General features: G+C 37.5%; 1 protein-coding gene across 10 annotated transcripts in view; it reads right to left on the minus strand.

Moving 5' to 3' along the window:
* Positions 1-27,562, minus strand: part of DMD (dystrophin) — a 1,193,355-nt gene that overhangs the window by 895,397 nt on the left and 270,396 nt on the right. For all 10 annotated transcript variants that reach the window (XM_054050408.1, XM_054050369.1, XM_054050393.1 and 7 more), the window contains one exon: positions 5,037-5,098. Coding sequence is in view for 2 of the 10 variants with exons in the window: in XM_054050369.1 (XP_053906344.1) it covers positions 5,037-5,098 (62 nt within the window). In the remaining 8 variants the exon portion in view is untranslated. Of the gene's footprint in view, positions 1-5,036; positions 5,099-27,562 lie in introns of those variants that run through there.

The following is a 27,562-nucleotide window of genomic DNA, read 5'->3' on the forward strand; positions in this document are numbered from 1 at the left end:
GTCTAACTAAAGTTATAAGCAATGCTACCATCTGTGTCCCTTTTATCCCTGCATATACCAGTTGCCTGAACAACCTAGCTCCCATTCCAAACAACTTCATTAATAAAAGATGTATCTAATTTTGCTCACTGTTATTCTACTAGCAACCTATATCTTAAATTGGGCTGTCAACTTTACCTTCTTTGGCACAGGCTGTGTCTTTACTCTTTCTTCACACAATCACTACAGTCACCATACAAACAACTACCTCCTAGTATTTCCACCTGCCTATAAAACTGCCCTTTTTCATTACTTAAATTGTTCGTTAAAAGGGTTCCTTATAGAAGGATCTTAGTTTCCATAAAGTTAAATAATGAAGTATTTGATATCCCTAAATTTATTTTCATATTCTGCCTTCATCAATAAAAAAAAAAGGGAGTAACCAAACATGACATAGAGAAACCATAAAACAATACTCTCTTTTTTTCCCCCCAAATCCACCATTTAAGATTAATAACTTTGGTGTTTACCTTAAAAAGTGTACAGTCATATATAAAGTCATCTTTGACTATGTAGTGGAATTTTCTACCTTTTTATAGCAGAAACATGGACAATCTGTTTAAAACGCTGAATTTACAAGCAATTTTATGAACAACTGTTTTTTTGATATTGAAGACTAAAATGTTGTAAACTCATTCCCAAATTACTGTTCTTTAATGAAACCGACTTACAGATTAAGCTCTTGACCTCAAGTTCGCCATAAGGGTATAACCTAAAATTCGGGTTGCCAAAATTTAAATTATTAGCTGCTTGTTTTTTCTGTACTCTCAAAAGATATTTTTACTGCTGACATTAAAATTGTCGGTACTTTGAGACACTATTTTCATAACGAGGGAACAAAGTAAACTGCCAATATTTCTTTAGTCTTAGAAGTGTCTTAGAACTTTTCTTTTTAAGATTGCGTGTGGTTTTGTGGTGCTCAAATTTTCAGCTTTTCATTTTCAAATTGTCATTTGCAAGCTCTTTCCTACATGCCAGTAAACAACATCTCCATCTTCAGTAATGCTTTCTGCTTTGAAACCTATTATGCAGTGAACAACTAAAAATGTTTAACCAGTGAGGCAACATAAGCTCATTTAAAGTGGGGTACAGGCATTGTTAACATCGTCGTTCTGGCTGTTTCAAAGTTCTAGCAGAGAGGTGCTACACTTGCAAGCTTGTGACGTTTTTGCAGTCTCCCAAAACACATAGTTAAGATTCTGTGTTTCATTTATAAACAAAGGTTTCAGTTATTTCAGATATAAAAATTTGAGATCTGAGCAAAAGCTATCATATCCAGGACTAGATATTTCTCTTGTGAAAGCTTAAATTATAGTTCTATTATTAAAAATGAGGTTACAATACATACCTTTGCTATCATTACATACAGAACTTCATTATTTTATAAATAAACTTCTGAGGACAAAAAAAAAAAGCTCTTTCTGAATAAAATTATATTGAAGTCATATGCTCCACATTTTTAAGGTTGTTTTTAGTTTTAACTTATTGCATGTCAGTTAGATGGTAAACCAGGAAAGTATCAAGAAAGAAAATCATACGTAATTATTAAAAAGGGGAAAACACAGAGGTCTCTTGGATTACATTCTCCCTTTTCTCCTGTACCTTTAATTTGGTGTTTTATCTCACAAAATTTAAAACCCAAATTTTGGCCTGTCTTAATGAAACAACAACGAATTGCTTACCAGGCACAGACTAATCTGCACAGATTTTCTGCATATTCCACTTTCTGGCTAGCAAAAGGAGCAGGAATTGGAGAGAAACTTGCTCTTTTGAGAAGCTGTAAAAGACATCTGCAAGTACATTTTCCCCAGTTTTTACAATTAGACACCCCACTCAATCTGCCAAAAAAAAAGTTTGAAGACTGATATGGCCTCATTGCTAGCAATTGTAACCACACTGACAGTTTTGTTAGCTTTCCCTAGATACCCTTTCACAGACTTCTTGGTAGTACTCTAGAGGTTTCTAGGTTTTGCACATCACAGATGGAAAACTGCCCAGAAGATATGGCCGAGAGTTTGCTATAGATTTCATGTTAGGGACTTGACTTCTTATCTGAGAGATAGTAGTTTTCATTGCTGAGCTCAAGGCATCTGAGTTCAAAGTATCTACATAAGATCCAACTAAAATGCCTCTGCATGTATGCCAGAAAGAAGGACTACTACTTCGCTCCAGGACTGTGATTCAAACAATAGATTTTTTTTTCCCCCACAAATAAAAGTTATACATGGGTTCTTAACTTATGCTTATGACACAGAAATTAAAAAAATATTTTTCAATAATGTGCAACTTTTGACATTAAAAGCCACCACTAGTCATGTGAAAACAACTTGTAAATGTGTTTTGAAGGCCCAGTCTGAGAATAAGCGTCCTGAGACACAAGTACTCTACATACTGAATTTTTGGAGAAGGAATAGAACTCTTTAGGGAACAATGCACTGCAGACCCAACACAAATGAGGATATAGAATATTTTGAACTAAGCCTTTACTTCAACTGCATAAGTAGAGGGGTTTTAAGATATAGAGGGTGGTGGATATGTGGGAAATGCATAAAATAATCTCATTAAAGTCTAAATATGTTATAGTGAATGACTGACCTGGATTCCACTAGTCACAAGTAAGATAAATGAGTGATGCAATATATTCCTCTATTTTGACTTTGACCCCGTAGGATAATCTGCTCAGGACAGCACCTTCAGAGCCACAGAGGAGTGAACACAAACAAATTCTACAATAAAAGTAATTTACTTAACACTTTTACAAAGCTAACAATGATGAGAAATCACTAACCAGGAGCAGAACATTAACTGAAATCAATTCCACAGCTAAAAACAGAGATGGATTTGAACCAGCAAAAAACAAGTCAAGAAAAATAGGGCAATAAACTGTAGATTTCACATGAAGATCCATTTTCATGTTTTGGAGATCACCTCTCCCAAAATGTCTTGGTCTTTAGAAGAGGAAGAAAGACAGTTCTAGGAGAGCACACAGCTATTAACTATGACCACTCATGTTACAGCAGAATACAACCAGGGCCTCTTGTATTTCTGTCCTGAACACCCTCGAGAGAAATAAAGCTTGCACGGCATGTGACTGCACTGAACCATGCTTTCCACATCTGTACCACACAGGCAGCTAGCAGGTATTACTAAGCTTACTAGACATATGAGATTTCCAACTTCAGACCAACTGTTCTGGTATTATACTTAACAGTTTTGTAAGGCAAGAGTAGTTTTTACAAGTAAAGATCAAGGTCGGTTTGTAGATTGTTGAAATAAAGACCCTTTCCAAAACACAGGTGATGCATGAAGCAAAGAAAAACTTGAACTACAGTGTTCAGGAGGTTTTCCTTGGAGAACTAGAGGGAGATTAAAACTTCTCCAATATGTTTATGAATGCATATTCACATACAACTGAAAATGTACTTATAGAACTGAAGTAAAAGGCAGACAAAATACCATTAAAGTGCATTCCACTGAACTAGAATTGGAGAAAAAATCATTTAGATCATTCAGATCACTGAGTCAAACCTACTATTAAAAGTATCTGATGATAGGTCATATTTTCTAAACCCTTCATAGTTCTTGTAGTTCTTCTATAGACTTGCTCCAAATTTCCTCAGTAACTGCAAGCTTTGTTATTTCATAAAACAACAATTTCTGAGAAAGCAACGCTCCAGGAACATGACATTTTCTTTAGATATAGAAGCAACAGTTATTCTTAGTTTTCTGTAACTAGATCTTTGACCACAACAAGGCCTAACAGGCAATACGTTTCAAATTAGCTTGTATCATACAACTGCTGCTGGGGCTACTTCTTCATACATGGAACAACGAGACAGTAAATTACACAAGCTAAATTCCCACTATACCCAAGTAAAAGAAAATAATTACATCTTTCACCTTTTGTCAAGCACTTCCATTATCACAACCGTAATAAATTTGCCTTTTTTCTCCAATAGTACCATGCTGCTGACTCATATTGTTTGTGATTCACTACACTTCCCAGAGTTTTTCTTTGTTTTATTACTGCTAGCCCAGTTATCTCCCTTTTCTGTATGCATACATTTTACTGTTGTCCTAAATATAATAACTCACACTTGTCTTGTAATTCATCAATCAATTTGAGATCATTTGTTCAAGACTGTATTTCATCCTGATCCAGTCCTCCAAACTGCTAGATAGCTCTGCTATAAAGATGCTGAGCACAAATCTTTGCTGTCTAAATCACTTGAATCACTATAGTAAATGCTCCAGACCATGGAAAAGTCCTGTGGGACTCCCTGCTGAACTGAAAAACTGCTGAACATTTTTTTCAACATTATGATAGTTGCATTCAGATTATCTTACTCCTCTCTTTTGATGAGGAGAATCAGACGGGACACAATTAAAAGCCAGACTAAACAGAAGATATATCACAGCTATTATTTCACCTCTGTCTCTTGCAAATTAATCCATAGCAGATACAATGACAGATTATGGGGCTGAATTAGTTTATTACTGGCAAATACAGTACAGTACAGTAATTATCCTCCAAGAATTTTAAAAAATGTTTAATTAAATTAACAGGGTGTGGAGGATGTCCTTTATGTAAGTTAGTTATTTACTCTTTTTTCCAGTAGATCTTTACTATTCTCAAAGACAACTGTTTTGAAACATATTATAATTGACTTCCATAATTTGTGGATTGGATCACACATCTTGTCTTCTACCTTGCTTCTCTGTGATTTATCTGGTTTTGTTTGTTTTGTGATTGCAATTACACACAAGAAAAAATAAGCTAAATAGAGGAAACTCCTCTGTACTTTAGGTACATAAAAAGGAGTCCAACAAATGGTAATACATCTGCATCACTAGTTTGAGAAAGTAATTTGAGGCAGAGAACATTTTGAGAGGGGGAAATCTTCTTAAATTTCATTCCCTACTGAAATCAAGGGAATAAAACTTGGACATTAAAAAAAAATACAAAACATATTTTGATTATAAAAAAAATTAAATACCTTAGCAAACTGTGCATTTATCCATTTTGTGAATGTTTTCTTTTGAACATCTTCTCGTTCATCTGTCAGAGAAAAGAAAGCACCCAATCAGAATTATTCAACAAACAGTACCATATTACTGATTAAAATGGAAGTCTTGGTTTGTAGTAAAGCTACTACTAATAATCTGAACACATTCAGGGCATCTATTTGTTCCTTGATAATTAAATCAATATATTTTTGAAAGTCTACAGATTCCCTTCATAGTTATGGTCCGTATCTCTAGCTCGTTTCACCCAATCTGTAGTTTGTTTTCTTCTGGAAGGGATCACGTTGCAGTAGGATCTGAAATATCCCATTCAAATTTTTACTTTCATGTAAGTATAAAAAAAATCATCTAACCCAATACTTTTCGGCAGCAGGAATGTCTTCCACAGCACTTTTAGAAAAGTACTTGAAATAACAAGTTTATATGCACCTCCTCAAATTCCTTGAGGAAATGAAGCCTCCTGGACCACAATGATAGTTCTCCGTTGGCAGCCCCTACCATACCTTATGCCTTTTCTGCCTCGCAGCTATTTATGTGTCACAATTTGTTATATACTTTTCCACCAGTGAGAGAAGAAAAAAAAACGAAACAACCCACACATTTGTTCATCCATACATGAAATGCCTTCTCAACTCTTTAGTATGAAAAGCATTGTAGAGAGAGATTATTATCATAGGCCTTGATCACTGTATCTAAGTTATAAGTGTAGTCTTGATGCAGAATGGAACTGGATGCACAAAGGTACAATTCTGATTTATTTTATGCAGGTGGAATGAGAAAGATACCTGCAACTTAAAACCTAATAAGCAATTGCTCAAAATGATCTATTGGGCGTCATCGCTGAAATAATACAGAACGGCGTATCTCCTTGTATGAGAAAGTCAAGCCAAGCTAGGACTAAAAAACATGGACAAGGCTGCAGAATGCTGATGCTAGAGTAAAGCTCACTCAATGCTGCCTTCGGCTTTGCAGTAAAATTCTCTCAACTTCTTAAATAAAAAGGGATATTAAATTCCCATCTGAAATGTTCAGCAATTAATAAAGTTAATGGATACAGCTGAATTTGAAAGGCAGGTATGGATGAGCTACATGAGAAATGTACAGAGTTAATAATGTGCTTTGCTTTTCCTTCCTCCATCCTGCCAAGAAGACAAGACAAGGCAAATCTTTTTGATACATCTTTTGTTCTTAAAAACTCACCTCAACATCGCTTTAAAAGTGCCTTTTCACAAGAATGCCTTCCATTCTCAACAATACAATATACTAATGAAAAAAATAATGCTAGCATTTGTAAAGCTACTATGTCATTATTAAAAAACTTGTAAACACAGAAAGGAACACATTCTAAATGCTTTCAGATTATCAGGAGTGAAGAGTTTGGCAAGGCAATAGTCAGTAGTGCTACTAGAAATATGCCATAGGAGTCAAGCATAATTGCCACTAAAATGTAAGTATTTGCTACAATAACCCTTCTGGAGTTCTACTGCTATCTATCCTAAGTAATGCTGCTTGCTTCATCTCTTGGCTGGAAGTGATATTTGGATAGAGACTAATCAAAACCAACAGCCTGTGGAGGAGATGCATGCTTTTGATAGTAAATGATGCTAAAGCTGTTAAAAATACTCTTTTTCCCAACCAGCATCACTTCCCTTTCTGTTGACAGTCAGTAAGCTGTTTATTATAGGAGTTTTGACTTATTCCAGCCATATGCAATAGACAGAAGATGGGAGAAGGAAGATGCATTTTGTTGGTGTAAAATATTCATTTGATGTTATATTACAAAATTCTGTAGCAGCTTCGTATAAAATATTACATATAAGTAACTATTTCTGTTTAATCATCTCTGATAAAAACCCCAATCAGAACCCTAAAATGGTGTAGAACAGTATGCGATATTTAGCAGGGAAAAGGAAAGAGGCAAAACTCACTCTTCTAAACTGTTAAAACTTTCAGTTTTCTACCCTACAGTACTTTAAGAGCAGATATAGTAACAGGATGGCCATAGCGGAATTGTTCACAAAAATATACGCTACACATTTAACCACTAGTCACCAATTAATTCATATCCATTCAGCCAATAAAATCCAGAGTTTCCTAAGGAAATCAAGATTTAAATCCACAATTTCAGTGTTTGAAACTTGCACAAAGTTTAGGCAATGCTCTGCTACCTTTGCAAACACAAATCCATTCCACTGCTATTATCTTTATACAGAGTTCAAGTACTTTTATCTCTCAATGTTTGCTCAGACAAGTTTATACCACAACAATTTGTTAGTGACAGCCTCCTAACCTGTAAGAAGAATCAATCTTTTAGTTATGCACGGCATGATTTCCCCACAGTAAGCACGCTTTTTTCAAAAAAGATGTTCTCCTAACCCAGATTTATGGATTGAGTGCTGGATGTGGAAGATGAATGACATCTCTCTGGGTGCTGCAGAAACATGCCAAGAACACTCAGCTACTACTTTCATAGCATTGGGTTTATAACAGATCCTTCAGCAGCAAGCCTATGAAAGCCCTTGCAGGTGTTTTTATTGCTAGTCAATAAGAATAAACAAATAGCGAAGCAGGTAATACTTTTGGCCGTTCAAGGGTAATATAGTGTGTTTGCTTCTTCTATTTCCAGCTGGAAGAATTGCAGAACAGCAGACTACCTCTTCTAGCTAAATCTAAACATGAAAGACTGCATGGATCCTGAATTCCCTTATTGCAATAATAATGTGATCACTTCCCATAGCAAAATTACGGGGTTTTTTTTCAAAATGCTGAACATTTAGTGGAACTGGCTTAACCTCCTTTCTGAAGGCTATCAACTCAGAAAATGAACACACTGAGGTCTACAGAAAGCCTTCCAAGAAAAAAAACAAAAACCAAAAAAAAACCCAACTAACTGGAAGATATAACTAATTTCCATGCGCCAGAGCAAGCCCTTAGTACCCCTACGCAGACCTTATTTTAACAAGAATACATTCATAAATGGATCTTACAGTTCTGATATATTTCACGTAGGAAAAGCACCCAGCTTTGCAATTGTGAGTGCAATCTTCTATGCACATTTGACTTGAAAAGTATTATCCCAGGCTAGAGCTCAAAGGAAATTATGGCCAGGAAAGAAAGTACAATATTAATGGAGCCAATCATCTGACAAAGGACAGTTCTAAGATTCAATCAGGTGTCAAGGCTAATAGAGACAAGTGGTATACTAAAGAATGCTTAGGAATGTGCAATCAGGATTCAACGCAACAGAAATGCTATTATTATTGAGAAGTGGTTACCAGACAACATTCCTAGATACTTAATGAAGTATTTCATCTTTGCAACCTACTTCTCAAATAAAATTCCCATCCATTTTCGACAAAGCCACATTGTGTCATCATTCCTTAGTAAACTACACTTCTTTTTTTTACCTCTGCTAAACACTACAAAACACTTTAAATAAAAAATGACAACAGTAAAATAAAATTACTTTAAAAATATCGAGTACCCTCTAGATACTATTTTGAAAGCATACAGTAGTGTTAACAAGTCATAATCCCCCCAAACCTTTTAAATAACGTGAGCTCATGATTTTAAATGAACAGAGATTCAGAAATATACAGTATCGATGTCATTACATTATGTCATTCGTATGATATAAGCCACTCTTTCAAAGAAAACATGAAGAGTGATGAAGGAAGATTCCACTCTTTGGTGCATTATTCCCTGTTTTTCTAGATGAACTTCACTGGCTCTTACTTAACACACCTGAGTAAATAACACCTTCACAGACTCATGGCTTGGTTGAGGTCATTTGGTCCAACCTTTCTGCTCAAGTAAAGTCACCTAGAGCCAGTTGCCCATGATCACATTGAGTCTAGTTTTGAAACCTCCAAGAACGGAGACCCCACGGCCTTTCCTCCTATAGACTGCAACATCAAGACTGCATCTTCCTACCATCTGCATCCTTCCTTCCATAAATGTGGGTGATGATTTCCAATAGAAATGGCTTAAGGAAACTCTCCTCAAGAGTAAGTACAATCCATTTTTGAAAATCAGAAGACATTCAACAGAAGGGTACTGGAAGTTCAGTGATACGAGAAATGAGCAATATCCTCAGACAATCCATTGTCTTTAAGGTGTCAATAAAGACTTGACATAATATGCGTAGAATGTTTGAATCATTGCAGAGACGGGTAGTGAGAGGAAGCTTGGTTTTATGACAGAAATTTTTATGCAGTCTTCAGTAAACGTTTCCATTCACAGGCTTGAACACAAACAGGAAAGGAGGAGACTTATCTTATTCTGTTACTTAGTGTTGCCTTGAGATGGGTTAAACAACAAATGAATAGCTATGTTTTGTCTAGCAGGAACTATCAGGAAGAAAAAAAGAAAGAAAAAATAATTCTCCTATCCTAGCTGGAAACTTTGAAACAATGGTGTTAAGGTAGGTGTCAATTCTTGCCTTCATGGCAACTGCGGGTTAATCGGAACACTGCACTTTAGAGAATAAAACCATCAAAATTGTTATTTGATTTGCTAGCAGCCAAACAATGCAGATGTAGAATCATCCAGGATTTGCTTCAGTGAGTGGGAGTGAGTAGGAGCAACAGTAGGAGCACTAGGAACAAAAGAGGCCACAGATAGTCACATTATTGATACTCTGGCTCCATTGACTCGCAATTCCTAGAGATTTTCAGCACATTGTTACAATACTCTGCCAGTAACCACAACTGCTGAGAAATGTTCTCTTCCTTTTCTTGCTTATCTGAAGAGGGGGAGAAGAAATCAATGCAATACAATGACTGAATGATATTTCAGTGGCCTAGCTTTGATTTTTAGTCATTGAGGTCATCCAAGATATTCACAAGCTGACAGGAAATACAATAGACTGCTCTGACAGACAGCCAATGATTATAAGTCTATCACTCATGTAAGGCAATATGTAACATGCAATTCTTTGTCCATCTGCTACAAATATACTAAAGAGTGGGGTGTTGAATTTATCTGAATAACGTTAAAACTCCCTGTTATCTGAGCTACCCCTTGAGACTTTAGCATGGAACCCGAGTCAAATTACCATAATCAGATCATCTCAGGCTTCTCAAAATAGACATGAACCTATTCAAAAGCTCAATAGAAATGGGAGATTTCAGCATCCAGAAAACCTTCATTGATATATTGGAAAAAAACAACAAACAAGAAAACAAAACAAAAGACAAAGTAAGGAAAGGAGCATATATATGTGCTAGACAGAAAAGACTGAAAAGACTTAATCTCAACTCTGTTCCCTCCCAACACCTCCTTCAAATACAGGAATTCAGAGAGAGGGATTCCATTTGCTGCTCAGGGGACATGTCATTCTCAGAGAATGACTGTAAGACTCTGTCATGCTCAGAGAATGACTGTAAGACTCAACCTTTCTACAGACACACAGGTTGAACCCCAGGCTGAGAAACCCTGTTGTTTTTTTCATTTCATTATGTTAGCTGGAATTGTTCCCTCATCATAGATGTTTAAGGGAAACTGCTTCCTGACTTTTCTTCTTTATGCAATTCTTTAGATCATTACAAGTGTTTATTTAAGGTCTCATTCTTCTGACTTAACTTTGTCTAATAAGTTATTTAGATAAAAACTACAGAGTGCTTTTGAGGACCAGTGTATAAGTCGTGGGGTAGGAAAGGAAAAGAAACAGCAAACAAGAAAAAGAACACAATGGAGTGCCACCCTGGAACAGAAGGAATGAGAATAAAAAAACCCCAACAATAACAGAAGATGAGGAAAAGGTGGGTGGGGCAGAGTGGGGTGGAAGACAGAAGGGGAAGGAAACACTTTTACCCTGATTTGGGGGAAGACAAAGGAAAAAGATATTTGGAGAAATAGAAGCAGCATGGGAAACTGCAGAGGCAAACTCTTTCTGGAGAGAAAAAAGGCTGAAGCACTGTTTGTGATATCTAGTAGCTAGAAGATCATACACAGGAAAGCAGTGGATTTGAACAAGAGGACCACCCTCAAACCAGCATTGTGTGATCTGCACCCTGAGATCATTAGCTACTTCCAAAAAAAAAAAAAATAAATGGACTAGCATCCAAAAATACCAGGATAACACTAACAAGCCACATGTGATTCCTGACACAATAACACACAGCTGTGAAATGTACATGTACAGCTAGATTTAAACAAATTTGTGTAGTTTGCTGCATGTTTGGTAAAATAAAAACATGCACATTTTCTCAGCGCTTTCCCCATAACAAATTGCAGTAGATGCAACTCTCAAGACAAAAGTAGGAGCACAATTTCAACTGATTAAACAAAACAAAAGACGATAAAGAGAGTTTCAGTTCACTTTTCCAAGTCATTTTAAATATACCCAACATGGAGTATCCAGCTTAATTCATACATTGGTAACGGTATTTCCAGCAGTTGCCCTAGTCCTTCTCTGGTCTACCACATGAAAACACACTTTGGGAACTGATTGTACTTCTCCTATCGTCTACGGATTTGACACAGGAGGAAGGAGCAGAACTGTTAATAGGCAATAACCTTTCTCAAGGACCCCATGGGCTGGTTCTAATTCTTGCTGACTAGCTGTTAAGTGGAGTACCTAATGAGTTACCTTGACAGGTTGCAAAGTAAGTAAAGAAAGCATTGATGAACAGAAACAAAAAACACAGTTTTTTAAAAAATTCCTGAAAAGCTTCCTAAGGCTGATTTCCTTTTGATTTTGTATAGAAAGTAAGTACTTTTTGGAAGAACGCCTGATTTCATGTCTCTTGTCATCAGTGGGGTAAGGGAACAGGAATGGAGTAGCAGTGCTTTCTACTCGCATGGAATGTAGTGCTAACCTGACTGGCAGGACACTCACCTCAAACATTAGTGACCCACCCTTGGCTTAGACTTTCAATAAGTACTTGAATCATTTTTGAACCACACTCTACCAAAAATATGCCAGTTTCCTAATTATGGATGGCTTTGCAAACACAGGCTTTGTTTGCTTTGTCTGTTATTTTTCTTTCATTCATTTCTAACCAACAATTATTTTGGATCCAGGAAGATTTTCCAGAACGGAGATCAGTCCTAAAAGGGTCCAGTGTTTTAATACCTCAGATTACTCTGCAAAAAATAAACAATTCCTCAAAATTAAAGAGCAAGCCTATCTCTGCCTAAGAATTTTGTGCGAAAAATAAAAGGAATTCAGCTTATGACTTAAATTACCTTTAGATGGAAATATATAATAATACATTTGGATATCTAGCTGTGTATGAGCAGTACCACCCTTATATATTTTCCAATGTCATTTATATGTATTGACAATTAAAAGTTGGCTTAATAATATATTAATAGAAACACACTATTTTGTTATCACACCATCATTATAGAAGTATTTTCTCAACACTACAGAAAATGTCTTAAAATGAGGCAACATGTTTGCCTTCACAGATTCTCATGATGTTTAGAAATGTTATACCACTGCAGTTTGCTGAAACTTACAGAATATTGTATGACTTAACTATATTATCAACTTTTCTATAGTCAGACACCAAAGAAATCATGTTGCTAGTACATTCAGCACCTTGAAAAAATACTAACAAAGGTGACTTTAGAGCACTCTTGGTTAAAAGTAATCATCAATTCCAGCACCATCATGCCTACTAAATCATGTCCTAAAGTGCCACGTCTATATGTTCTTTGAATAGCTCTAGGGATGGTGACTCAACAACCCTTTTGGTGAAGAAATTTTTCCTTATATCCAATTTTCTCTCATCCTATCGCTAGTTACTTGGGAGAAGAGACTAATACCACCTTACAACCTCTTTTCAGGCAGTTGAACAAGCAGGGCTCCCTTGAGCCTTCTTTTCTCCAGGGTAAACAAGTCTAGTTCCCTTAGTCGCTCCTCATAAGACTTGTGCTGCAGACCCTTCACCAGCTTTGGTGCCCTTCTCAGGACATGCTCCAGCAACTCTATGACTTTCTTGTAGTGAGGGGCTCATAACTGAACACAAGGTGCTGAGTATAGGGGCATGATCACTTCTACACTCCTGCTAGTCAAACTATTTCTGATACATGCCATGATGGTGTTGGCTTTCTTGGCCACCTGGGCACACCACTGGCTCATATTGACAGCTGTCAACCAGCACCCCCAGGTCCTTTTCCATCAGGTAGCTCTTCAGCCACACTTCCCCAAGCCTGTAGCTCTGCATGGGGTTGTTGCGACCAAAGTGCAGGACCCAGCACTTGGCCTTGTTAAAGCTCATACAACTGACCTTACCCCATCAATCAATAAATCTGTTAAGTGCTATAAACTATAACAAATTCCTCAAAAATTCACAGGAAATGTCTGTAAGGTTACCAAGGTTAATGAAATATGGAAGCAAAGTAGGAGGAGGAGCTTAGGGATACTAACTTCATCTTATCACATGAGTATATTTCAGTAAAATACCTTAATATTTTAAACTTGATGAATAGTTTTTTAATAGAATTTTGTTTTTACGTTCCTATTTACAGATTAGGGAAGCACAAGTTAAATACTGCAGGCACATCATGTGATGTTATGCAGCATTAATTCAACAGCTATGCCTCAACAGTGTAGAACCTAACTGACATTTTAATAACATAGTTTTAACCTGTTGGAAGGAGTGACCAGACATGATAAACATATGTCTTGGCTATATTAACTCTGGTCTCAGATAGTCTTACATTTAACTCATTTTTGTTCCTTCCCAGAGAAAACAGGAACTGTTAGCAGAAGAGGGAATCAGTATCAGCACATACTTATTTTCATATGCTACTCCTTGTGGAGAAAGGACTGCAGCATATGGATAAATTGCTAAATTCAGCCAGGTAGTCTGGCAGCTGTCATCCTTCCGAAAGTGTTAACATAGAGTCAGCACTGAGAAAATCCTCATCAGTCAAAGAATAATAAAATTGATTTATGTATACAGCACATTTAGTGATAATTCGTAATAAGCATTGTTACTCCTCTGTGCCAATGAACCAAGAATTGCTCAAACTAATTCAGGTTGAAAGCAAGTGCTCTCACCTCAGCTGCTGTTACCAAGCCAGTCCAAAGCAAACCCCAGCGTTATGAATGTTCCTGTCACCGCTGTGGGAAAAGTTACATACCAGAAAACAGCATCACTGGCAGATCCTGTATTTCAGTAATGTCACACACACAAAAAAACAAACAAACAAAAAAAACAAAACAAAAAACACGCACAAAATACGAATGATGTTTTTGAAAAACTTTAAATGGCCCTAGCCTTTATGGCTTTCACCAGTTGTTATACACACTCTGAGGCAGAAAACTGTGATAAAGGAGCTGTGTGTCCAACAGTGAACTTTGCTTGCCATGATGTGGAGACTGTAGGTTTCTTGGTGGTTCTGTGTTTTCGCTTGTTTTTGTTTATTAAACTTTGGAGACTGGCATTTAGTTGACTAGTAGGCAATCTCAGAGTAAGCTATGACAGAGGTACTACATGGGAGTACTACTAAAACAGAGAATAATTATTAAAAATAAAAAAAGTCAAGGCTAGGTAAACAGATAAATTACCTACAATTTTCATATTTATAACTTTTATGAAAAATACACAATTATTTTTGTTTTGTTAGGGAAACAACAGATAAATAGTGACTATTAAACTGACCATGCCTTTCCTTAGCTGGACATTTTTACCATCTCAGTTTCTATTTATGTTCAAGTACAAGCAATAAGGCCAAGGCACCAAGGATATTAAGGTTTATTCACAAGCCAGTCAGAGCAGCACACATCAAAAAGGGCAAATAAGAGCCCACACTTTCTAAACGATAGACTGTCAACTAGTAATAAAGGAAACTGAAAAAAGAACCAGGATTTAAAACAGGTAATTAGAGACTAAAATACTACATTAATACCTGGTGTTTCACACAAGCTTCTGATGTAAAAATGAAATTGCTGTACTGTTTTCAGCAAATGCCACCTAGTGATACATAGTTGCAAAGGTTGGGTGTACTTTGACTTTTATATATTTTCTCCCAGATTTTCTGATTTGAAAATCAGACAAAAGTTTTACATGGTCACAGGCCATCAAAACTCATCAGGCACATGCAGAACACAGACACCGGAGGATGGGTTAACCATACACAGGAGACCAACATTTTATTTCATTTTGTACTAAAATATTCATTGCAAACAACCATGTTAAGTATACAGTGGTGTCTAGCACAATATTTCAAGTTCCTTTTTTTGTTTCTCTGTCAAAAGCAATTAGAGAACAGGCTGCTCTAGTCTGCTTGAGTGACTGCTGTCTACTTTATTTCATCTGACCCAATTAGTGTCTGAGTTAATTAGTAAAGGCTGCCACTGAGACATGTATCAGAGAAGTTTGCGATTAATGAGACCAAGATGTTAATATGCAATTGTTTACAATACATACACCCTGTTCTTACAGTGATGATAATGCCATAATAAAGCTGATCACATTTACTGGCCTTCAGGTAGGCTTCCATTATTATACACCATTTGTAGACCTCCCTCAGAAAGAAAAGAAAACATACCCATAAGAAAAACTGTATAAATTACAAGTAAGTGATTTGTATTTTCCACTCTTGTTTTAATCTTACTTGAAATAGCTAAACTGATGATAAATGTGTCTAATTGCCATTTATTTCACCCAGAACTATTACAGATTACACATTGTTAGATCTTCACTTCCTCCCATCATCCCCAAACATCTCCCTTCTCTCAAGGGGAGGAAAAAAAGGCTAGTCAAGGAGTAAGATAAGGCATTTAAAAAGACCCTGTTGATATTGATCAGCTGGGGGGGGGGGGCAGAGAAGCTATAGAATAGAATTTAATTCCTCTAAACTTCTTCCAATTTCACAGCTACTTCATACTGTTTGTAGTAGTTCAATTGTACAAGTGACTGAAGAATCTTAAATTTTCAGCAATACACATGATAAGGTCTGAGTGTTCAATTAATTGCTATGCTAAATATGCTTGTCTTTTATTATCCCATATTTGAGTAAACTATTACTGTTTCATACAGATGAAGGATAATACAAATTAGATAAAAGTCTAAATATTAGCACTTGATATAAAACTTCTATTACATAGCACGTTAAATGTATATCCTCTACCTTCTAAAACTGAGGGGAAAGAGAAAGTCACAGAATCACAGAATCACCAGGTTGGAAAGGACCCACTGGATCATCGAGTCCAACCATTCCTAACACTCTCTAAACCATGTCCCTAAGCACTTCATCCACCCATTCCTTAAACACCTCCAGGGAAGGCGACTCTACCACCTCCCTGGGCAGCCTGTTCCAGTGCCCAAGGACTCTTTCTATGAAGAATTTTTTTCTGAAAAAAAATTTTTTCCAACCTGAACCTCCCCTGGCGAAGCTTCAGGCCATTCCCTCTTGTCCTGTCCCCCGTCACTTGGGAGAAGAGGCCAGCTCCCTCCTCTCCACAACCTCCTTTCAGGTAGTTGTAGAGAGTAATAAGGTCTCCCCTCAGCCTCCTCTTCTCCAGGCTAAACAACCCCAGCTCTCTCAGCTGCTCCTCGTACGACTTGTTCTCCAGCCCCTTCACCAGCTTTGTTGCTCTTCTCTGGACACGCTTCAGAGCCTCAACATCCTTCTTGTGGTGAAGGGTCCAGAAATGAACACAGTATTCGAGGTGAGGTCTCACCAGTGCTGAGTACAGAGGGAGAATAACCTCCCTGGACCTGCTGATGACACCATTTCTGATACAAGCCAAGATGCCGTTGGCCTTCTTGGCCACCTGGGCACACTGCTGGCTCATGTTCAGTCGGCTGTCAACCAACACCCCCAGGTCCTTCTCCTCCATGCAGCTCTCCAGCCACTCTTCCCCCAGTCTGTAGCACTGCATAGGGTTGTTGTGCCCCAAGTGCAGGACCCGGCATTTGGCCTTGTTAAACCTCATCCCATTGGTCTCGGCCCAGCAGTCCAGCCTGTTCAGATCCCTTTGCAGAGCCTCCCTACCCTCCAGCAGATCCACACTTCCTCCCAGCTTAGTGTCATCTGCAAACTTGCTGAGGGTGCACTCGATGCCTTCATCCAGGTCATTGATAAAGACATTGAACAGGGCTGGACCCAGTACTAAGCCCTGGGGAACCCCACTTGTAACTGGCCTCCAGCTGGAGCTAACTCCATTTACCACCACTCTCTGGGCCCGGTCATCCAACCAGTTTTCAACCCAGGAGAGTGTGCGCCTGTCCAGGCCAGAGGCTGACAGTTTCTGAAGCAGAATGCTGTGAGAAACTGTGTCAAAGGCTTTACTGAAGTCCAAGAAGACTACATCCACAGCCTTTCCCCCATCCAGTAATCGAGTGATTTTGTCATAGAAGGTGATCAGGTTAGTTTGGCAAGATCTGCCCTTTGTAAACCCATGTTGACTGGGCCTGATCACCCGGTTCTCTTGCATGTGCTTCACTCAAGATTACATGTTCCATGACTTTCCCCAGCACTGAGGTGAGACTGACAGGCCTCTAGTTTCCCAGATCCTCTCTGCAACCCTTCTTGTCATTGCACTTCAAGGCAGCTCATAAGCAACACTTAGCAAACAACCATAATGTTTACTGTAAACTGTAAGTAGTTCTTCCTTTGGCTTATTTTTGAAGCTTCTAATTTTTCACTTCACATTTTTAGTTGGGAAGGGACTGAAAAAACTTCAAATTGTAAGAACAAAAGAGGGTTGATTATTATTAATATAGTTAAAAATAGATAACACAACAGAAATCAGTTTTAGTCTTCTTCCTGAACATAGTGACCACCATTACAAAGAAACTGCACTTTTCAGTATTTTTAAGACAAAATATGTTAAAAGTTAGAATTCAGCAGTGTGTCTAGAGCCAACAATAGTTCCAACTCTTTTTTGTCACAGAAACCTGGCATTAGTACATTGGCATCTGTTAAATCTGAATGTTCAGTTTGTGTCTGGACACAGAGTTCGTGCACATAGGAAGATAAGGTGCAACATGTTCAAGTTCTGTTGGGAAGGCGGAGTAGAAAGAACTGGTAAAAATAAAAGGAACAGGGACATAGAGACAGCAAGGAAGGAAGAGGAGATACATAAGTCCTTATCCACATATGGAACAATTTTTTTCCATGCTGGGGAAGGGGGAAAAGCAATCTTTAGAAAGGTCAAATCATTAGATTTTTTAACATCTCCTTGAAATTACTACCCCATATCAGGATATTTGAAGCACTAGTGAAATACTTGTTAAATTTTGATTTAAGATTAGTACTGTTCATCTTCTCATTAACTGGGCATTGCCTGATGAAGTTACAAAAATAATTGCAATAGCAAGATAGATTATCTATCTATTTATTTAATGCATACAAATCTCATGCCCTCCCAAATGAAACTAGGAATTTCTGGCTGCATCAGACATGAACATTTGCTGCCTGTATGTATTTTGTCCATTGATCAGGGATTTTTCATTTCATACATCATTCAGAACTGCTTGAAGTGAATGATTTCATATCTGTAACATTAAGTGAAGATTAAGAAATATTAGTATTGACGTTAGGACAGTTACCTATTATAAACATTGATTTTTATTTTGGTTCAGTGCCAAGTCATCAGCTCTGCTGAGAGGAGCTGCATCTCCTCAATATAGATCCAGTACAGAAAAAGCAGAAAAACATCTATTTGTCATCCTTTTTACAGCTGTTCTTTTCCAGTCTAGACAACTCAAGGCAAGTGTGACATTTAACGACATCATAAACTACATTCAAGAAACCTGTTATTCTATTCCAATGTTTTTGCAACAGTAAAGAAGAATAATTTTCTTTGTAGCCTAATGCCTTCTATAGGCACCTCGATCAATCCAGACAGATATTTTGATCACATTCAGCCTAACAGAGAAACAGAAGTGAGTAGATATTTGAACTTAAGTGATGGCTGCTACCTTGAAGGATTGTACAAAAGACCAGTTGAAAAAATCCAGAGATGTACAGGCATGAAAACGCTGCACTTGGCAGAGGGAGGGAAGGGAGGAGTGAAAAACATCACCAGGAGAGACACTACCTTCAGCTTCCCCTGCCTCTGGGAACCTAAATCGGACCCCAGTAAAATGTTTTTCTTCACAGAGTGAAGCAATGTTCCAGGCAACTGCCCTTTCACTATGCATCCCAGTCTCCCTCCATGCATTATGTTTATACCACAATACTCAAAATATCACAGACATTTCAGTTCTGGAAATAGATCTTATATCTACTGACTTCCACTGTTTAAAAGGAGAAACCAGATGTATTTTATTAGTGAATTTTCACACCTCTTGTAAGCTCAGAAGAAATATTTCATTGAACAATGCAAAATGAGATGGGAATGGGAATACTATGCTATCATAGAACGGTTTGAGTTGGAAGGGACCTTAAAGCTCATCCAGTTCCAAACCCTCTGCCATGGGCAGGGACACCTCCCACTAGATCAGGCTGCCCAAGGCCCCATCCAACCTGGCCTTGAACACCTCCAGGGATGGGGCAGCCACAGCTTCCCTGGGCAACCTGTGCCAGTGCCTCACCACTCTCATCGTGAAGAAATTCTTCCTTATGTCTAGTCTAAATATGATCCTCTCCAATTTATAGCCATTGTTCCTAGTCCTATCACTACAAGCCTTTGTAAAAAGTCCCTCCCCAGCTTTCTTAGAGGCCCCCTTCTGGCGCTGGAAGGTCACTATAAGGTCTTCTAGAGCCTTCTCTTCTCCAGGCTGAACAAGCCCAGATCTCTCAGCCTGTTGTCGTTTGGGAGGTGCTCCAGCCCTCTGATCATCTTTGTAGGCCCCCTCTGGACCCATTCCAACAGTTCTATATCCTTCTTATGCTGATGATTCCGGAACTGGACACAGTATTCCAGGTGAGGTCTCACAAGAGAGGAACAGAGGGACAGAATCATCTCCCTCGACCTGCTGGCGGCTTTGATGCGGCTTCTTTTGATGCGGCTCAGGATACGCTTGGCCTTCTGGGCTGCGAGCACACACTGCCAGCTCACGTCAAACTTCTCATCAATCAGCACCCCCAAGTCCTTCTCTGCAGGGCTGTTCTCAACTATGCAAGCTACTATGCATGCACATAGCAAACAAACAAATTGTTCTTCTACATAAATCTTGTTTGACAAGGCTTTTGTTTTGCAGGAACCAGAATTGTGTGCCTATGAAGGGGACATAATTCTAGCTGCATTTATATACCATTCAATAATTTTTTCCAATGCTCAGTATAAGGTATCAGCTTCTTGATACAAGCATGCCAAAAGTAATATTTTAAAAGGAAACACAAAATGTATGTCAAACAAATGTAAAAAATATATGGAGAGCTTAATAAGAAAGAAAAGACAGAGGAAATGAAGTTTCATCTCCTAAAACTACTGATAAAATCCCATCCAAGGAGCAGCGAATATTACATTGTGGCCTTGACAACTACTAGAATATCTTAAAGCATAACCTTTTGAATATTCAACAAATAGAGTCAAACTTGAGAATAGTTACAAAATAAACTTAGTACAAAACCTAAATTCCATATGGATTAATTACTTTAATATTGTAATAGCTTTATTACTTTGCAGTTCTCAAGTGGTTAGTTCCATAATCTTTAACAGCTGTATCAAGCTGAATGAACTAAACCCCACACTAAAATGGAGCTAAGATTGAGCATGCCTCTGAATAACCACACAACCCAAAAGATAAAAGCAAATTGGACCACCTACATCATCATTTGACAAGCACATGGAACAACTAAACAATGGAGCAAGGACAAAAGTTTCAGCTATTTCAACACCGAAGCTAATACCTAAGCAGGAAATTGGAGGGCTGAAAAGAATTTGGGGAAAATTCATATTCCTGGTTAGGTTGCACAAACCATAGTAAGAAGTATGTAAGAAGCAGGAGGCCAGAAAGCAAAGCTGGTAGATGGGCACTAAGGAATTACTAGGCCACTGCAAATCTGTGCATCTTTGCACAGATCTTTACTGCTGAAGATGCTGAGGAGATTCCTACATCTGACATATTCTTTGTAGTGGACAGATCAGAGGAATTGCATCAATTTGAAATAGAGAGCATTAAGCCATATTACTAAGTTCTATGGCAATAAGTCACTAGCACTGGTAGGCATGCTAAGACTTCTGAAGGAATTCCAATGAGAAGGTGAAAAACAGGTGGTCAAGGCACATAATCTGTCATTACCAATGGCAGCTGAGCCAGTGTTTTAGTGAGTTGCCAGTGCAGAACCCATAAAAAGGCCCCAGAGAGGATCCTGGGAACTATAGACTATCATATCTGACTCCCATTCCTATTAAGATGGAAGGGTCTTTAATGAAGAGTAGATCACTGGATGTGTCGATAAACTGGCTGAGTCAGGCTGACTTCCCAGTGAAATTCAGCATGTGACCTGCTGGGGTTCAGTGATGCTGTCAGGTGTGTGTTAGGGGGAACCCAGAGGACATCACATACATATATTCCAGTCAAGCCTTTGACAATGTTCCATGCCGGAGGTTATTAAAGAAGTTCAATTTCTATGCAACTAGAAGAATAGTTTGTTTACAGATGGAAAGCAGCTTAAAGAATACCTAAAAAAGGTTAAGGCTTAAGAGACCTGTCAGGGTGAAGACAAAGCAGCAGCTGGGACTTTCAGGCAGCTGGGACTTTCAGGCAGCTGAACGAGGGAGGAAACAGAAGGCTTTGTCAGGCCATGAAATGCCTGGAACATCATCCAGGGGTGAAGAAATCTGGGAAGCCCTCACAGAACACAGTAAGCCAACCAAAAGATGTCCATTGACATTGAAGATGAAATGGTGCATCCAGGGAAAAGTGTGCTAAAACGATGTCACATGGGCTGAGGCCAACATGATGAGATTAAGAAAGCCAAGTTCTGAATCCTTGGGACACAACAACCCAGTGCAACACTACAGGCTTGGGGAACACTGGCTAGAAAGCTGCCTGGCAGAGAAGGATCTGGGGGTGCTGTTTGACAGCCAACTGAACGCGAGTCAGCAGTGTGCCTAGGTGGCCAAGCAGGCCAATAGCATCTTAGCTTGTATTAGAAATAGTATGGCCAGCAGGATCAGGGAAGTGATTGTGCCCCTGTATGTGGCATTGGTGAGGCAGCACCTCAAATACTGTGTTCAGTTTTGGGCCCTTCACTACAAGAAAGACATTGAGGTCCTGGAGCATGTCCAGAGAAGAGCAAAAAAGCTGGTGAAGGGGCTGGAGAACATGTCTTATGAGCAGCAGCTGAGGGAAATGGGTTTGTTTAGCCTGGAGAAGAAGAGGCTCCATGGGTAGTCTACAACTACCTGAAAGGAGGCTGGAGAGAGGCGAGTGTTGGTCTCTTTCCTCAAGTGACCTTTCCTCCTTACTCGTAGACAGATACAGTTGGACTTGGTGATCTCAAAGGTCTTTCCCAGCCTAGGGATTCTAAGATTCTATGAGGCTGAGCCCAGAATAGGCAACTATAAAAGAGGACGTGGATTCATTGTTGACAGTTCTCTGAAATCAGCATCTCAAAACGCAAAGCATACAAAAAGCCAACCAACAAAGGGCATCCCTACACATGCAGTGAACAAAACAGAGGGGGTCGTTTCATTCCTACAAAAGTTTGTATTTATACCTGAAGGGCTGCATACAATTCTGGTCTCCATATCTCCAGGAGGATGCAGCAGAATAAGAGAAAGACAAGTGGAGACAAGGGAATGGAGTTGCTGCTTTATGAGCAGATACTCCAGAAGTCGGGACTCTTCAGTTTGGAGACAAAACTCGCAGGAGGTAAGAGGAAGACATGAAAAGCATGAAAGGAGTAGAATTTCTATTAAAAACTTGCTGTACATGAACTGGGTGAAACTACAAAATAAGAACATGTCAGTTTAGAATGGATCAAAGAAAGCACTTTACCCATAAAGAGGATTTATAAAAGTTAATAGTGGAAAGGTATTCAGATGGATCTGAACACAAATATCCTGAGGCAGCCCTTAGCTTCAGTATCAACTAATTACTGACATTCAGAAGCTGTGAGGTATTATCTACCACATGAAGGATTCCTGTTTCACATTATTGCTAGATGGACCTTTAGGCTAATTCAGTGCAAATCAGGATTAAGAAAATTAGAATGACTTCCATATTTTACTCCTCCTACTCAACTCACAGAAGAATTACTCTTTGGCCAACACAGGAACCAAAAAGAAACTATATTTTTAAGAATTTTGAGAAGTAAGGAATAAGCTGCCCATTCCTCTAATATTTGCAATACCTAACTAATTTAGCAACCACATAAATAACACCTATATTATTTTGGTATTTCGACATTACTAACTGTCAAGCAGTCTTCATCAGGATCATCAGCTCGATGACAATGACACCTAGAGGTTAAATTACTTGTTTATCTACTTAGCCATTAAAAACAATGCTTCTATAACATTCAGGCTCCACGTAACAACACAGAAGAATCCAGAGAGCTTATAACCAAATATTAGTTTGGAAATTAAAAATACTGCCATTCTTAGAACAGAATATGTAGAAAATCATGCAACAGGCAGGTAGAGTAATAAAAGAAACAAGGAAGGATTTCTAATGAATACAGAAAAAACCTTACAAAGCTCAAATTGACAAGACTGTCATATTTCAATCAATGTAAATGAAATTCTTAAATGTATCTTCTTCATTTATATTTTGTTTTTCCAGCAAAAAGGAAATGGAGTGCATTTCAAGTCTTGGACATTTTCCCTCCATTCACAATTGAGTCTTGCATGGAGGAAGAACTTTGGCAATACACAGCTCTCCATATTAAACTGTCTAACACCTAAAGAGACCACTGTGCATAAAAAAAATAATCCCTTTTTAATTATTTCTGTTACATTCATACCAGACTCAAACATAATGCTCAAAGACATGTAGAAGGTTTAGAATAGCTTCTAAAATTGTCTTTGTTCATATTAATGGGCATGCAGATATTATGAAAAAAAGGATAAAATACAGATATCTGCCTCCTGCTAGATTTTATACATTGTAAGGAACTACCCAGAACATAGACTGAACCTACAGACTTAAAGTGAGCCTGACTACTAACTTAAGCATAAAAAAATCATTTCTCATTACCCCATGGTCATGAGAAAATATTTTCTAGTATCAACAGCAAATACATTGACAAAACTACTCATTGGGGCAGGGGAAGAAGCAAGAGAAAGAAGCAATATGAATGCAAAATTTTAGAAGTATATACTGTGGCTTGGATTATCTTCAAGGGAATTACACTGAACAAAACAGAAATATTACAGTAAATGGAAATATGACTTAATGCTTCAGTTTGTCTTTGTAGAGGTACATCAACACTGTAAGATAAAACTGTAAGGTATGAGACAGCTGTTTTCATTCCCAAAGTTTTTAAAATCTTTATACAGGATTAGATGGAAATTTGAGATTTTGAAATTCACTATGAATAGCAAATAATGTCAGAGAAATATATGCTAGCTGTTCTTATTTTTATTAGCTTAATACTCTTTCCTATATTTTTGTAATGTTTTTCACTGTCAACATTGGCTTGTATCACCACATAAACCTCACACAATATACGAGAATGACTTTACTGACATAATATTCAACCAACCTGTATGACAGCTTATCTTCAGAACCTAAGTATTTTATAAGCTGAAAATGTTTATAGTTTTCAAACAGAAACAGTTAATTTAATTCATCTTCCTTTTAGCTGTTGATTTACTAAAATTTATTTGATTTAATGCAAGGATCTAATGTTTGGCCGATTTTTATTTTGAAATGAAACAGATGTGCACCTACTTTTCTGTATACTGCACTGTCACGTCATTCCCCGCCACACTACCATAGTTTAAGGCTCTGCTATAACATACACAAGTGCAGGAACCTGCTGTATATTTCAATGTTGAAAAATAAAATTTAAAAAACATACTAGATGGACAGAAAAACAAACAACAAAAAAACATCAAAAAAAAAGTAGAAAAAAGTAGTTTCCTATTTCACAGATATCACAAGTTACCCTTCTGGCTAGAAAGAGGCCATTGCTTGAAACAATGTATGTTGCGATATTACCACATGTCATTAGTGAGGATTATAGTCTTGGCAGACTAAGCAACACAGATTGAAATAACTGCAACAAAGTAAAATACTAATGCTTAGAAATATGCAAATGATGGAACGATTGCCCACTATCAGTTTGTAAAGCTCAATAGCTTCCTGAAGTTATTATTTTTCCATAAATCTTTACATCTTTAAGAACGTTTCTATACTTTCCTAAGTTAAATAGAGTAACTAAGATTACAGAGAAAGTAGCACAGAAAAATCTAAAAATTTGGCTTTGATTTTTACTGCAAACCTTGAAAGAAACATCACAAGTTTAAGAGCTTAGACATTACTTTACAGAATGAATTATTACTGAGATTAGATGCTGGTTTAGAGAATTAACTAACACTGCCAAAAACATTCCAGGTACTAATGTTTGGTGCAGTTGCTTACACCATACAATGATACAAAGATGAAAAAATGAAGGTGAATTAATTTTAATTCTACAAAATTGGAATTCAGCTAGACAAACAGATTGTTCATTAACACAGATTTTCTATGCATATTCAGAAAACCATAAAAAAATAGATCAACAAAGTGATTCAGAAGCAAATAACAAACAATAAAAAAATTGTGATGTAATCTTCAAATGCATCCATAATCAAATTATACAGTATTTTTAAGAAGTGAAACGTATCTTAAGTGACTACTCAAGAAACAAATTTAAACACACACATATACATAGACATAGGTGCCTAAAGTAGAGAAGCTTTTACAGTGAGTTCTGACCTTCAGATGTCTCAGAGCACTGTGACTGATTAGTTGTGATAGAAGCAAATAATCACGCATATGATCTTCATTTACGCAAGTGTTCAAGTAACCTTGTCTCTATAATGCTGATATGCTAACATAGCTTTCCAAATATTTCTGAAAATGGCACATACATCCAATGATACTTGATGACTTTTATTGAATTCTTCAAGCAAGGAGTGTTCTCTTTTCTAGGTATTTATGAAGATCATTTTCAATTCCAATAACACTAGAGTGAGCATTAAATGTGGTTCTTGTTCCTTAATCCATGATTTAATCTAAGAAAATGAACTTTAATCTAGATGTGTAAGCAGCTCTTTTTAACTTTTATATTGTATATTTTATTGCAGCTGTCTTTTTGCAATGTTATTACTAACTGTCATCTTCACTTTACAAATGCCAATTAGACTTGATGGTTAAAAGGCATGAACTATGTTTCTGAGAGTTGTTATATGCAACAAAGGCCATATACCGTGTATCTTATATACATTTCCCATCACTGACTATGTTTTGGAAAACTACTACCCTCAACCATTGAGATTAATGAGTGCCTTTACATTTTTCTGCAAGATATATATATACAAGATATAGGAGTCTCATAATGAAATACCCACATATCAATGACTATTTGAGTAATAAACTGCACTATCGGGACTTTTGGGTGATCTTGCAACTGTCAACTCAGCAGAAATTCTTGGAAAATGCATATTTACCTGATAGCTTGTAACAATTAATGAACATTTTATGCATAATTGTATTAATATGTTTTAAGCTCTACCACCTTGAACACTTCAAAACTATGCGTCTTGCCTTATATTTTGCACCTCTCTGAAAAGCTGTTGTTGCTGTAAGTGAGAAGCCATGTAAGCACTGCTGGCTCTGCCACTTCTGGGTCCACAAATCTAAAACACTATGCACAGCATTACAAAAACTCTTACCACTCAATAAGTATTTCAAATGAACACTGAAACATAGCTAACTTAGAAGTACTCAAAACAAGTCCACCCACTTTCATTCTGTACAAAGTGAACTGGTATGCTGATACCTCTGCTGCCCTCTCCCAAAAACCTATACTTAGGCACCAACAGAATCCAGAGTGCTCCAAAATGACACCAATTATGCTACTGACATTTACAAGTAAGTCATTAAATGAAGAGAATATGGACAGAAACACGCCAAACCAAGAGAATAAACCAAATAAGTATGTGCAAGAGTCTTAGTTATTTTCCTTTTTTTCCCACTTTTTGTTCTAGGGGTAAGCAAAATAAAAAATAATTCTACTATCTGAAAAAAACCCCAAACAAACAAACCAAAAACCAAAACCCCAACCCAAAATACAATTCCAAATCTGTCTCCAACTCAAAATTGGGTATGCCATGCTTTCTCCCAGGTTATGAAGGTCATCTTCTGGTACTGCTGCTGGTGAACCGCCTGCTGAAGCAGTAAGCCTGATGGTTATTAGTCCCACACCACCCTGATGTAGCCATTGTAGCTACTTATTTACATTTGAAGAAGTGAAAACTGCTTTTGTTTTAATTGGAGACAAGTACAAAAGCTATGGGTTTTTTTGGTTGTTTGGTTTTGTTGTTGTTGTTTTGGTTTTGTTCCTTTACTTAAAAATTAGATTAAGACACAACATTTTGTTCTTAATTTACATGAAGAGTTATTAATAGAGTTGTAAAAAAGACTAA

This window comes from Cuculus canorus, chromosome 1 (genome assembly GCF_017976375.1).
Source record: "Cuculus canorus isolate bCucCan1 chromosome 1, bCucCan1.pri, whole genome shotgun sequence".
NCBI classification, from domain to species: domain Eukaryota; kingdom Metazoa; phylum Chordata; class Aves; order Cuculiformes; family Cuculidae; genus Cuculus; species Cuculus canorus.